The 12,242-nt window shown below is 40.0% G+C and overlaps 1 protein-coding gene across 1 annotated transcript in view; it reads right to left on the bottom strand.

Annotated features, from left to right (window-relative positions):
* The window catches only part of LOC122650564 (disease resistance protein L6-like), a 29,818-nt gene extending 26,006 nt beyond the window's left edge, over nt 1-3,812 (bottom strand). The window contains exon 1 of the mRNA XM_043843968.1: nt 3,265-3,812. Within this exon, the coding sequence (XP_043699903.1) occupies nt 3,265-3,812 (548 nt within the window). The remainder of the gene's footprint in view (nt 1-3,264) is intronic.
* Nucleotides 3,813-12,242: the final 8,430 nt, after the last annotated feature.

The following is a 12,242-nucleotide window of genomic DNA, read 5'->3' as shown; positions in this document are numbered from 1 at the left end:
TTGAAGGCTGAAGAATTATTGGCTGGGAATAGAAGATTTAATTCCTCCACTGAGGGTACTGTCAAAACTTTTTCAGCATTCAAGTCTACTACCACTAGTCACAATCGAGCTGGAAATTCTATTGTTGGTTCTACTCGATCAGGCTACTTTGCTGGTAGTTCTTCCCGTCCTACACCCCCTCCACGTGCTGATCATAAAGGTAAAGCTCCCATAGACAGCAATGAACCCCACAAGTGTTTCCACTGCAATGAGCTTGAGCACTATTCCAAAGATTGCCCCCAAAAGCATACACTTGTTAGTGTGGCTACCAAAGCAGAGGAAACCCCTGAAGGGCACGATGAGCAAGGTATATATGTACTACCCCCTGATAGTGATGAAGACTTAGACTGTTACCTTGAAGACATAGATGGTGGTGCTCGAAGTGTCCACACGATTGCTCCAATTCTCATGGATGATGTGGTTGATTGTGACGAGGTAATTGGGAACATTTCACAGGGAGACAATGACAAGCCAATTGCTGTTCTTGAAGAGGTGGGGCTGAATGAGAAGGTTATAAATATTGAAGACCCTATGGAGGTTGAACACATTGACTTTGTGATGCCCCCTTGGTTCTTCGAAGAGAAGGCCCCACGACTTGAAGACCATATTCCCACTGTTCTGACCTCAACAAAATTCTGCCAGGGAAGTGTTAAAGCTGCTGCCCACATGTTGCTTCCTCCTCATCGCAAGGTCTGTGGACGAGTTTCTTCACACAAGCATAGTACTTGGACTCCCATTCATGATGTCAACAAGCTCAGCCCCAAGTTGCCAGAGTGTTGCATGGATTTCTCCCATTCATCAGAGATGAATGTTTCTAAGTCGGGGAGAGTTGATGCAGATCCTAGCCTCCTCGAATTGAAGAAGCCACCCTAAACCTAGGGTTTTAGTAGGAGCCTTAGTTTAGTTTAGTTTAGTTTATTTCCATACTTAGTTTTTATTTTGTGTTTTTAATTAAACCGGGTTAAATTGGTTGCATCCAATTGGTTCAATTGGTCTAATTTAAGTAAAGTGATCCTATTGGCTAAGAGGTTCTTATATCCTATTGGCTAGTAGGGAATCTTCTTTATTTTAAGTGGTTTAAGTTGCTTTTAAGTCACTAGGGGTAGATGAGTCTTTTCTTTTAAGTTTTTGATTTGTTTTTAAATTGGTCCATCTCTCCACGATTTAAGTAGGAGATTTAAATTGTAATAGATTTAGGAATAGGCCTTTTGGCCTCTTATTTAATAAGAAACGTGGGAGAGGCTCCCCCACCAGTTTTATGTTTAAAAAAAATTCGTTTCCTACTGTTAGCCTTTGCTGCTGCTGCTTCTCTCTTCAGAGACTGTCTTGTGTGTCATATTAAGACCCCTTGTGAGTCATATCAAGGGTTAGGGCCAGTGGACTCCGACGACTCCTTGCATCTTGTAGATCGGGAGGTCCTTCTTCTTCAATCAAGTTTCTCCAAGCTGCCATTGAAGAACCTACCATTCAGTAAGTTAATTTACTGTTTTATTATTTCCCCTCCTCCTCCTAACCTTCCAACCTAACCCTAATCGATCCACATTCCCTTCCTCCACTAAAACCCTAATCAATCCCATAAACCCTAGCTTCATCCATAATCACTATAGTCCTATTCCCTCATCAGTTAACACTCAAATTTCAACCACAGTTCCTGAAAAAAACCCTAATTCCCTCCATCACCATTAAAACCTAAAACCCGAAACCCTAACCCTAGAATTCCAAAATTTTAATTTCTTATTTAAACCTAATTAAACCTATACCATTAGCTTCCTAAAAACCTGCATATCATTACTACATAAAACCCTAACTCAAACTCCTAGTCTTAACCCTAATTTTATCCTAAACAGCCCACACCTATGAACAGTTCCAGAATTCTGATTTTACCTGGTTCCTATTAGGCCTTGCCTATATAGGACTACATCCAACATGTTCTGTCGTTTCTCAACACTAGTTGTAAAAACTGTGCCCGATAAAACTATCCAAAATCGATTTTTTCCTTCAACCTACCCCTCTCACAAGCTGCAGAAACCTCCAACAAAGTTCAGATCTCCTCCATCGCGCTGCTGCGGGAACCTCCAACGAAGTTTAGATCTCCTCCATCGCTCTTCACCAAAGATTGAGCGGTTCTCTGCTTCACTTCCATTAACGTTCTCTCTGATTTCTCTATAATCTCTCAGAGTCTCAATTCCTTTGAACAATCGGAGCTCTCTAGCTGAAAACTCTGAGATTATAAACCTTCTATGTGATTTCTATGTAAATCTCTCACAAACTCAATTTCCTTAATCCCCCTTTCAACACAATTAGAGATTTGAACATGAAATCTCTGAGATTCTTGAGTTCAAATTGCAAAAAAGACGATGATTAAACCCTGACTGCGATTTGCGTGTAGCCTTTTCTTGTCTAAGGGTGCTTCAGCTATCAATTTCCATTGTTTCGGCTCTCCTCAGGGTGCTTCGATAGCTGTTTCGTCAGCAGCTTAAAACCCTTGTCAATCCACTCCTTTTCCTCTTCAACCACACACCCATTATCGTTAAATGCAGGATTCCCACTATTTTTCTCGAATTTCTTCTCTGAGTTGTTAACAATCGCAACCACCAGTGACGAACAGTCACAACCACATGTAAGAATCAAAATGTTTTGCGATTTGGGGAAGAAGTTCTCCGATTCCTTTTGTTAATTAACCAAAAAAAAAAAAAAGGGGGTTTTGGTTGTTTCCAAAAACAGGTTTACCAAGCGGGTTAAAAACGGTTTCTCGGCACAGGTTTTGGAAAAAAACTGTTCTGCTGATTCTCAGCACAGTTTCAGAACAGAAACAGCTGTAAGGTTATCAAGCGGAAACCAAGGTAGCACAAGTTCTTAATCCATTTCGAAACACTATTCAAGGATAAGGAGAAGGATGAAGGAAAAAGAAGTGAGGAAAAACCTTCCAAGAACCCTAGCTTAGAAAAATCAAACTTGGGTAAAGAATATACCCAATTGCACTTAATTTTCCCGTACTTAGCAACAACCACAAAGATCTCATAAGCAAACTTAAGGTATGTAAAAAAGGCCAAGGAGATGGTGGAAGGCAGAGAGAAAAATTATGTCAGTTTCTCAATACAAAAAACTTCAGACATTTTTTCTCCGATCCCATTTTTCTTCGGTCCGGCTGATTCTGACGAATACCAAAGACTGATTAAAAAACTAATATTGGCTAATTAAAGGTAAGAGAAGTGTTGGACTTACCCATCAGCAACATTCTCCAGATCCCATCCTTTCAATTCACCAACCTCTCTCAGAGCCTTCTTCCACCTCTCTACAGTCTCCTGGTCGTATTTCTTCTCGTGGTCTAGAAAAGCATTCTCATAGCTACCGGTCTGGTTTCGGACGTCCGATGGCATTACATGGTAGAAAACGGGCATCACTTTTATTTGTCTTTTCATGCACTCTGCAATCTCGGCAAGTTCAAGGAGGCACCATTTGCTGGAAGCATAGCCTTTTGAGAAGATGATAATGGCTATTTTGGACTGGTGGATAGCAGAGAGAAGCGCCGGACCGATCTTTTCTCCGATTGGGAGTTCTTCGTTGTCTCTGAACGTGTGGATTCCATTATCGAGGAGGGCGTTGTAGAGGTGGTCGGTGAAGTTGGTGCGTGTCTCACCTCTAAAGCTCAAGAACACCTCGTAATCCCACCCAGAACCAGAAGAGGGAACCGATGAAGAAGAAGAAGAAGAATCGCAGAACTCTTCTGTGGCAGATGAAATTGCATCGAACTTTCGCTTCGCAGTATGCATTTTTTTTCCCTTTCTCCACTTTCAAGATGATAATGAGATTTACCAGCAGAAACTGATTTGATCAATTGTTTTCTCAAGCATCGGCTCGGAAGAACAGAACAGAAGAGAAATGAAATAGCTTGAAACGATTGAAGGAATAACTTTCGCTCAATCAAAACTTTCCCCTAAGCTGTGTTAGGTTTTGTAGTTAGGCCCACCAAATTAATATTATCAATAAATGAAAACCGTTATCATTTTTGAAATTACACTCCTCCCTTAAACTTTGCTCTAATTACACATTTTCCTTGTATTTTCAAATATTACACAAATCTCCCATATAGTTTAAAATATATTACAAACAGCCCCAGTCTTTTAGTATGTCTCCGTTAAGCGGTGACGTCAATAAGGGCTAAATTCATTTAATGCCCAAAATACCTTTCTTTCTTCTTCTCTCTTCTTCTTTCTCCTGCAACCCCGCCCAATCCCACCCCTAGTGTAATCTTGCCCCATCTCCATGAAGATTAGGCAGTGCTGCCGAAATTGATGGCCCCCTAATAGCCACTGAATTTCATCCCTTTCTTGCAATTCCACTCCCACCCCCTACTACCGATGCAACCCATCTCTTCCCCCCGCCCCTACTGTTGGCACAACCCAAATACAGTATATGGTCTCTTCCTTTGTAGAGGCGATGTTACATCCAGTGTGGTGCAACATCTATAGAGATTAAGCAAGCTTGCCCAGTTGAGGAGGAATCGATCATATGGTATGATAATTGTATGTTACGGTATTCTACCAGTGAAATTTTCTCCCATCTTGAAGAATCTCCACAAATTGATCATTGAGAGCCTGAAAATGCTATTGATTCGGAGCAGTTCAATTAGATATTAGGTGTTCTGATGAACAATCTTGTTTCACAGGTTTCATCACCTTCTTCCACTAACATGTTTGGTACTAGAAAAAAAAAACACTGACATTTCAGAGGATATATGGGCTAGTGCAGTCTCCTGACATTTCTCATAGTGATTGTAATAGATGCCTAGCAGGAGTTCTTGCTCAGAATATTCTGAATTGTTGAAGCGATGGTAAAGGAGTGTTTTTTGACCCAGTTATAATTTGATGTATATCATAGATGCATTTGATAATCCCGGGTGCACTGAGAGGGGGGGGTGAATCAGTGCCTTCAAAAATTCTTCCAAACTCAATCCCGTAGCAATAACAATCACACATAAAAAGGCCGGGGCAGTCCCGTAATTACCAATCACACATGCACGTCCACCTCGCAACCACTGTGTAGCCAGGTCTACCAAACAATGCGCCACCACTCTGCAGCAAGCACACTCCAAGAATACGAAAATAAAATAACAAGCACACAGTACACCAAATATACATGGTTCGGCCAAGCTGCCTACATCCAAAAAGGAATACCCGTAAGAGTTTCATATTTCCTCAAATACTCAACTCGAATTCGACTATTACAATAACCCAGCTGCTACAACACCTGCTTCTGACTCTGCAACAATGAAATTTAGGGCAACAACCCCAATCCAATCAAGCCCCAACTTGAATGGAATTACAATATGAATATAAAAATTCAATTACAAGTCTCTCCCAATAACATTAACAAAAACTAGGATTCTTTCAACATGAATCAAACCCTAAATATCAAATAAGACTTGTGAAATAAAAGATTACCTCTCCCTGAGTAATCCCGTGACTAACCCACTGGTTGAAGCCTTCCTGATGTCGTGCACGATCTCCAATGTTCAAAGTAGCATCTTCGATTGTTCAATCAAGGTTTTTCACAGATTTTGACATTTCTGACATTTTTCTGCTGTTTTTCACGTTTCCACTGTGTTCTCCTTGAAAAATTATGCAATTTCAAAAAAAACGGCAACTGATTTGGACTCCAAATGAGAGAGATATTGTCTTCCAAAGTTAGATGATCCAAAATGGTAAGTGGAGGGTGGAATTGTAATATTCAAAAATATTTGTGACAATCGACAATGCACGACTTGCGTATCAAGATTTGCCGAGAAATTACTTTCCAAAAAATGGTGACAGCTGTACAGCACTTACCCAAGTCAAAATTCAAATTTCAACAACCGTGTACTACTCTCTTAAGGAACAATGTTATGGTGTATGGCATAGCACCGTGCACCATCAAGGTCAGGCCAATCAGAGAGCTCGCGTGAGAATCTGACGGAAGAAACAAATACAGCTCTCTTTACCTTGTTTCAATGAGATCTTGATTCGATGTAGTGCAGCTGTACCCAATACCATAGAACTAACCAATGGAGATGCGCCCGTTCGGATCAATAAAAATGATGTGATGAACAACATCCAACGGCCACCATGATTCTGTAACCTTATGAAACAATGGGACACCTCTGTCTCCAGTAGCACTTTAAAAAAAAGGACCAAAAAATTGGCTAAGTATAAAACTTTTTGCTTATGTCAGATTTGCTCCATTTTTGTGCGTCAACACGGAAACAACTGTAACTTTCTTGTCCGACACTGAAATGATGCGATACTAGTTGTGTTGAAACCATGACTCGACGAAATTCATTTATCATGAAGACCACTTCACCCAGAAATGCCATTAAACCTTCCAAAAATGACCTTAAAGTCACTGCCATTGCATGAACCTATGAAATCACAACTTTAACAATATGAAACCTTCACCTGTTACTTCGCCCCTTTGCCAAACACTATATAAGGACTTAATATGCTATTAAATGGCCAAAATACCCTTATAGCCGTGTATGTGACTATTTTACCATTTCAGCTCTTCCAACTCATCAAATACCACTGCCGCATCACCAATATGGATAATAATGCTACCAACAATGACAACACCACTCCAGCAAACCTCAGTTGACCCAATTGGCCAACAATCTCCCCCTTTGGAATTGTTAGCAACCCTTTACACACCCACCAACTTCTCCCCCTTTGACAACAAGTACAAAGGGTCATGGAAACATCTAAAGAGATCAAGCAAGCTTGCCCAGTTGAGGAGGAATCGATCATATGGTATGATAATTGTATGTTACGGTATTCTACCAGTGAAATTTTCTCCCATCTTGAAGAATCTCCACAAATTGATCATTGAGAGCCTGAAAATGCTATTGATTTGGAGCAGTTCAATTAGATATTAGGTGTTCTGATGAACAATCTTGTGTCACAGGTTTCATCACCTTCTTCGACTAACATGTTTGCTACTAGAAAAAAGAACACTACGATATTTCAGAGGATATATGGGCTAGTGCAGTGCACTCCTGACATTTCTCATAGTGATTATAATAGATGCCTAGTAGGAGTTCTTGCTCAGATTCCGAATTGTTGCAATGATAGTAAAGCAGTGTTTTTTGACCCAGTTATAATTTGATGTACATCGTAGATGCGTTATTTCAAGATGGATCAGCTCCCCCACCTTCTTCAACATACACAAATTCCAGAGACAGTAAGATTCATTTTCTTTTTCTTACATATTCAAAACTTAATTATCCAGTGTGAGAAGAAACCTTGTTAAACCAGAAAGTTAATAATTCATGAGTTGAACCCTACGGCACCGTTTAATAATCTTATCAGAAACTGTTTTTAGTGTTTTTTTATTTTGAGAAATAGAAAAACGCTTAAAAAATTGTTTGATAAACATTGTGCTATAGAAATTATTCTCTGATGAATAAATCAAAATTTCTGTTCCCCAAAGACTTTTGACAGAACATATCCAGTCATTGCTCAGCACAAATCGACCAAAAATGTGCCCGATAATTTCGACAAGTCTTCAAATTTTACTTTTCATTTTCATTTGACACAAAGCCCTCGTCCTCCTCGAGCTCTGAGAAGACAACCCTAACGGCGATTCCAGTTGCTGCTGCCATCGTCGAAGCTTCAGGCCATCGATTCGAGTTGCTGCTGCCATCGTCAAAGCGGCAGGAACCTCCAACGAGTTCAGATCTGTGTGTATCCTCCATCGCTCTGCCCTATTTCAGTGTCACGCGAGCGGGATCATTCTTTTCCTTCTCCATTTCCTCTTGGAGCTTAAAAAGGAAAAAAAAAATGTCAGTTTTGCCGGACGTAATCTGGAGAAGAATTTTGGAGATGGGAATTGAGAAATCTAAACTCGACTACAAAGACCTCTGCTGCATTTTCATCTCTTGCAGACGCCTGAGTAGATTATCCAGCAAAGATCTCCTGGTTGGATTCCCACGATTTTTCAGTACCCTAGTGGTTCAAATCTCCTGGCAATCTGTGATGTCCGCAGCAGCGATCCTTACGTAGTTGTAAAGATGGGCAAACAGGTCTGCTTTTGATATTTTTCATGTTTTAAAGCTCTTCTGTGTTGTGAAAACTTGTTGGAATTAAGACTGATGTTCTTTCCTAGGATGGGTTTTTGCCAACTTGATGATATCTATTTGGGTTTTAAAATTTTGGGTTTTTCTGTTTGATTGTGATTGCAAATGGAACTGATCTTGATTTGGACGAATTTTCATAATTTGTGAAGCTTCTGTCAGATTTTTCTTCTCCTGATTAAATTTTAAGGACGAAAGTTGTTGAAGCTTCTTCTTCTGTGACCTGTCCCGATAGCTCTGTTTTGAGAACTATCTTTCTGTTTTAGATGAGAGTTTGCCTAATCATTTGTTTTTTGATGAAACTTTTCAAGCTGAAGCCATTTAGGAGAGAAGGAGAGATAAAAATAAAAGGGGAAGAATCTAAGAAATTCAAGCTTACCAATTTTTGATGAATCTCAGCACATAACAGCAAAAAAAGCTGGCTGTCTCTTCTCTCTCCAGTCCACTCTTCTTTGCAACTTACCTAAATTGCAGCATTTCACAATGGCTGATATCTAGTCTAATTTCTTATATGAAAATTGTGGGGAAAAAAATAGACAGCCAGCAGTTTGATGTGGTCTAGGATTCTTGAGACTTGTCTTCAGGAATGTCCCCCCTTCTTGCTTAGGCAAGGCACTCCCTGTTTTTGGCCTGGGATTCTTGAAACTTTTCATTATTCCCTCCCTGTGCTCTCCCTGTTTCTCGTGTCTTCCTTTGTCAAACTGTGCTTCAGGGATACTCTTTGATGGATAGCATTGCATGTGTCATATTGAGAAATGCTCTTTAATTGAGAATATGGAACTGGTGTGCTGTGTTTTATCTGGCTTGAGGGAGGAATATATCTATCTTATTGTGTGGTGGTAATTGAGGTCTGGCTTTACATGTTCCATCCTTACACATGTATTCTAGTCTTCTAGCATGTGAGCCATTAAAGCCAGCGTAGTCAGAGTCAACCACCCAAATAGGGCATCAGTCATTTCCAGATTATAGCTGACTTAGATGCTATGATCCCAAAGGGAAGGGAAGAAGATGATTTGTGTTGGGTTTCCTGCTCTTGAGATAGTTTTACATTGGATGACATTACCCACACTTCTAAAGATGTGAACCTACCATTGTAGTATGCATAGGAAACATTGTGTTTTTAAATCAGGCGCCCTCCCATTTCCCATATTTCCCCACCTCCACCAGACCAACTGACCAAGCAGTCCCCATACACACACGCACACCCCCATCCCCTCCCATAGTTATTGCCTTTCCTTCTCTTTATTCTTTTGGCTTTGTTGATAATGGGAGCAGTGAAAAAGAGAGTCCACAACAGCTTGAAAGGGAAGCTATGGAGGAGACTATTAGGTTTTTTGCACCAATTAGAGGCTACCCATCCCGGGTCTGATTTTGCTAATCCGGCTCAACATTCAGCTCTGCTATTATCTATGAAAGTAATCTCTGATTGCTCAAGGTGGTTAGGGAACCCTGCTGTTACATAGGGGTGTCAAACAGTCATTTTGGTCTGGTTTTGAATGGTGTGAATCCGTTTTTTATATGCACCGGTCTAAAAGTTGTAGATAAGCAGGACTTTAGTGGCTCCACTGATAAAGTACTACTTGATGGGCCTTTAGCTCAAATTGGTAGAGCACTTGGAACATGAGTATGTTCCAAGAGGATGGTGGTTCGAGTCCACCAAGGCCTTCTTTATTCAACTGTTCATAGCATAGTCAGTTATGCTACTAATCCACGCAAAAACCCTATTTTAATGGAATCTTTAAAATTTGACATATTTTTATACTTTGGTTATGTTAATGAGATATTTTAATTTTATGCTAAAGTTGGTAAAAATAGGATTTTACAAGTCTCTTTTTGGTATAATTGACAAAGAAATGGCATTATCGTAATTAATTTAAAATAGGGAAGATATTTTAATTACAATGTTTATGTTAACCTTTATTATCTAAAGTACATTATTCAAGACAAATATTATTAAAATTGGTCACATTACATGTGGTTTATCAAGCACCAATGGTGTTCCAATTGTCTTCTGGAAACGTTTCTAGAATAAGTTTACCAAGCGGTTAAAAAACGGTTTCTCAACAAAGAAAATGAAAAAAACTATGCTGGGAAACAAAAAAATATTTTGGTGTTTCCCAACACATTTCCAGAACAGAAACACCTGGTAAGGTTATCAAGCGGGCCCTACATTTGCAATGAGTGCAGTAGTACAAACGTGATCCATTGAGCTAAGCAACGAGTACTACAATCATAGAAGGAGGAAGACATTAATGTAAGGGAGGCAGTTTTCTATCCGGGAGTGTGGCCTATGCCAACATTCCCATGACGGGAGAGAGAGAGAGAGAGAGAGAGAGACAGAGAGAGGCATTTAATGGCGGCGAGTAATTTACCCTTTCTTTCTTCTCAAAAAAGAAAGGGATTTTTACAAATGCCCCTCAAAAATGTCCATTTGTCCAAATGCCCCCTATAACTTTTCTAATTGTAAACTCCCCCCTTCTTTCAAAACATTGTAGCAATTTGGTCCCTGTCGTTAGTCATGAACGTTATGTGCAAACGGACTGACTTTTTTGACCAGTCTTAGACTATTCTACCCTTAAAAGGGTAGAATGACCAAAATGACCTTCTGATAAAACCCATCTAAATTAAAGAATAAAATGACCAAAATGCCCTCACCTTCCCCAAATTGCCCTCATCTTCCCTAGCTATCTCCACCGTCATCCATGGTCAGAACCCAATCGCCTGCACCACCGCTGCCAAGGGTTTCAGCAGGGATCATCTACCCAACATCTCCACCGTAATCCATGGCCAGAAGAAACCCACCACCAAATCTAATTTCTTTCAAAGAAAGAAGGGAATTGTTTCCATGAACAAAAAGCTTCTGAAAGCAAGGGTGGAAGAACTGCCTTTATTTGACAAAGCCAACTTTCTCGCAGAGCAAGATAAAATGCAACACCATTAGATGGGTGTCTTCCCATCACCCACCAATATGAATGATCTATCTATCTTATTGGAAGATCTTGGGGCTGCCAGGGAAATGAGATGTTCCTCTGAGGTTCCCTCTTCTTCCATCTCCTCAATGTAGAACCACAGAGACCAAACTCGAATCACAGTAGCATCGATAACCAGGGCCATTGGTGGAGTTAGAGCAATGGCTATAAGGCCCACAACTGTAATACGTAGTTGGATCTCTAAAGGCAGCTTCAGTACGTTAAATTCCCAATTGCCCAGTCCAGAGCCACTGGAATACTATTCCTGTTGAGGCTACTTTCGAAGACATCTGATGCTTTGAAGCTGAACAAGTCCTCAGCAGCCAAGAATGCGAAACTATAGGTGCTGTTCTCCCAAGTCCCTGTGAAGCTAAGAGCACTTGAGAGGCTCACATTGAATACTTGAAGCCTGTTGGGAATAAACCCGATACGCCTTTGGATGATAAAACCTGTTGGGAATAAACCCGATACGCAGCGGAATTTGGATCGGGTCAATACTTGTAGTTCATGATCAAGAGTAGGGAATAAACAATTTCAAAATAACATTAATGGTTACCTTAGAGTCGCAAGTGAAACTCCTCCTATAGATAATAGGTCTTCCAACTTGTGCAAACTTGGAGATTGAAAAATCGTTCAACACTTTGAAGTTTGATCAATCCTTGCAATCTTTTAGAAGAACACAAAAATCACCAAAGCCTCTTGAGTTCTCTAACTCAAGTCTCACACACACCACTACAAGAGAAGGGGGAGAGACAAATCGTGGGAGGGGGAGAGAGCACTGCCAAAAATCGTGAGATGCTCCTCCCTCTTCCTCTTTTATAGTTTTGGAGATCCTTGGGTTTCAAGTAATCTCCTTCCATCTTGGCCTTGACTCAATCTTCTATTTTGGTGTTTTGTGAATCTTCTAATTTTTGCAACTCCAATTTGCTACTAAAGTGAAGACATAGAATTTCAAAAGGGATACAATATTTCTAAATTATGATTCATAAAATATTCTCATAATATCTCTTGCCATAATATAAAGAGATATTTAACCATAAATATTTTGTTCTCCCCTACAATGTCATGTGTCTAATAAACTCTTTTATTGCACATAAGCTCTTCCACTTTCCTAATATCCCATAATGAAT

Source organism: Telopea speciosissima, chromosome 2 (assembly GCF_018873765.1).
Source record: "Telopea speciosissima isolate NSW1024214 ecotype Mountain lineage chromosome 2, Tspe_v1, whole genome shotgun sequence".
Classification (NCBI taxonomy): domain Eukaryota; kingdom Viridiplantae; phylum Streptophyta; class Magnoliopsida; order Proteales; family Proteaceae; genus Telopea; species Telopea speciosissima.
This window is presented reverse-complemented; position numbering and strand designations above follow the sequence as displayed.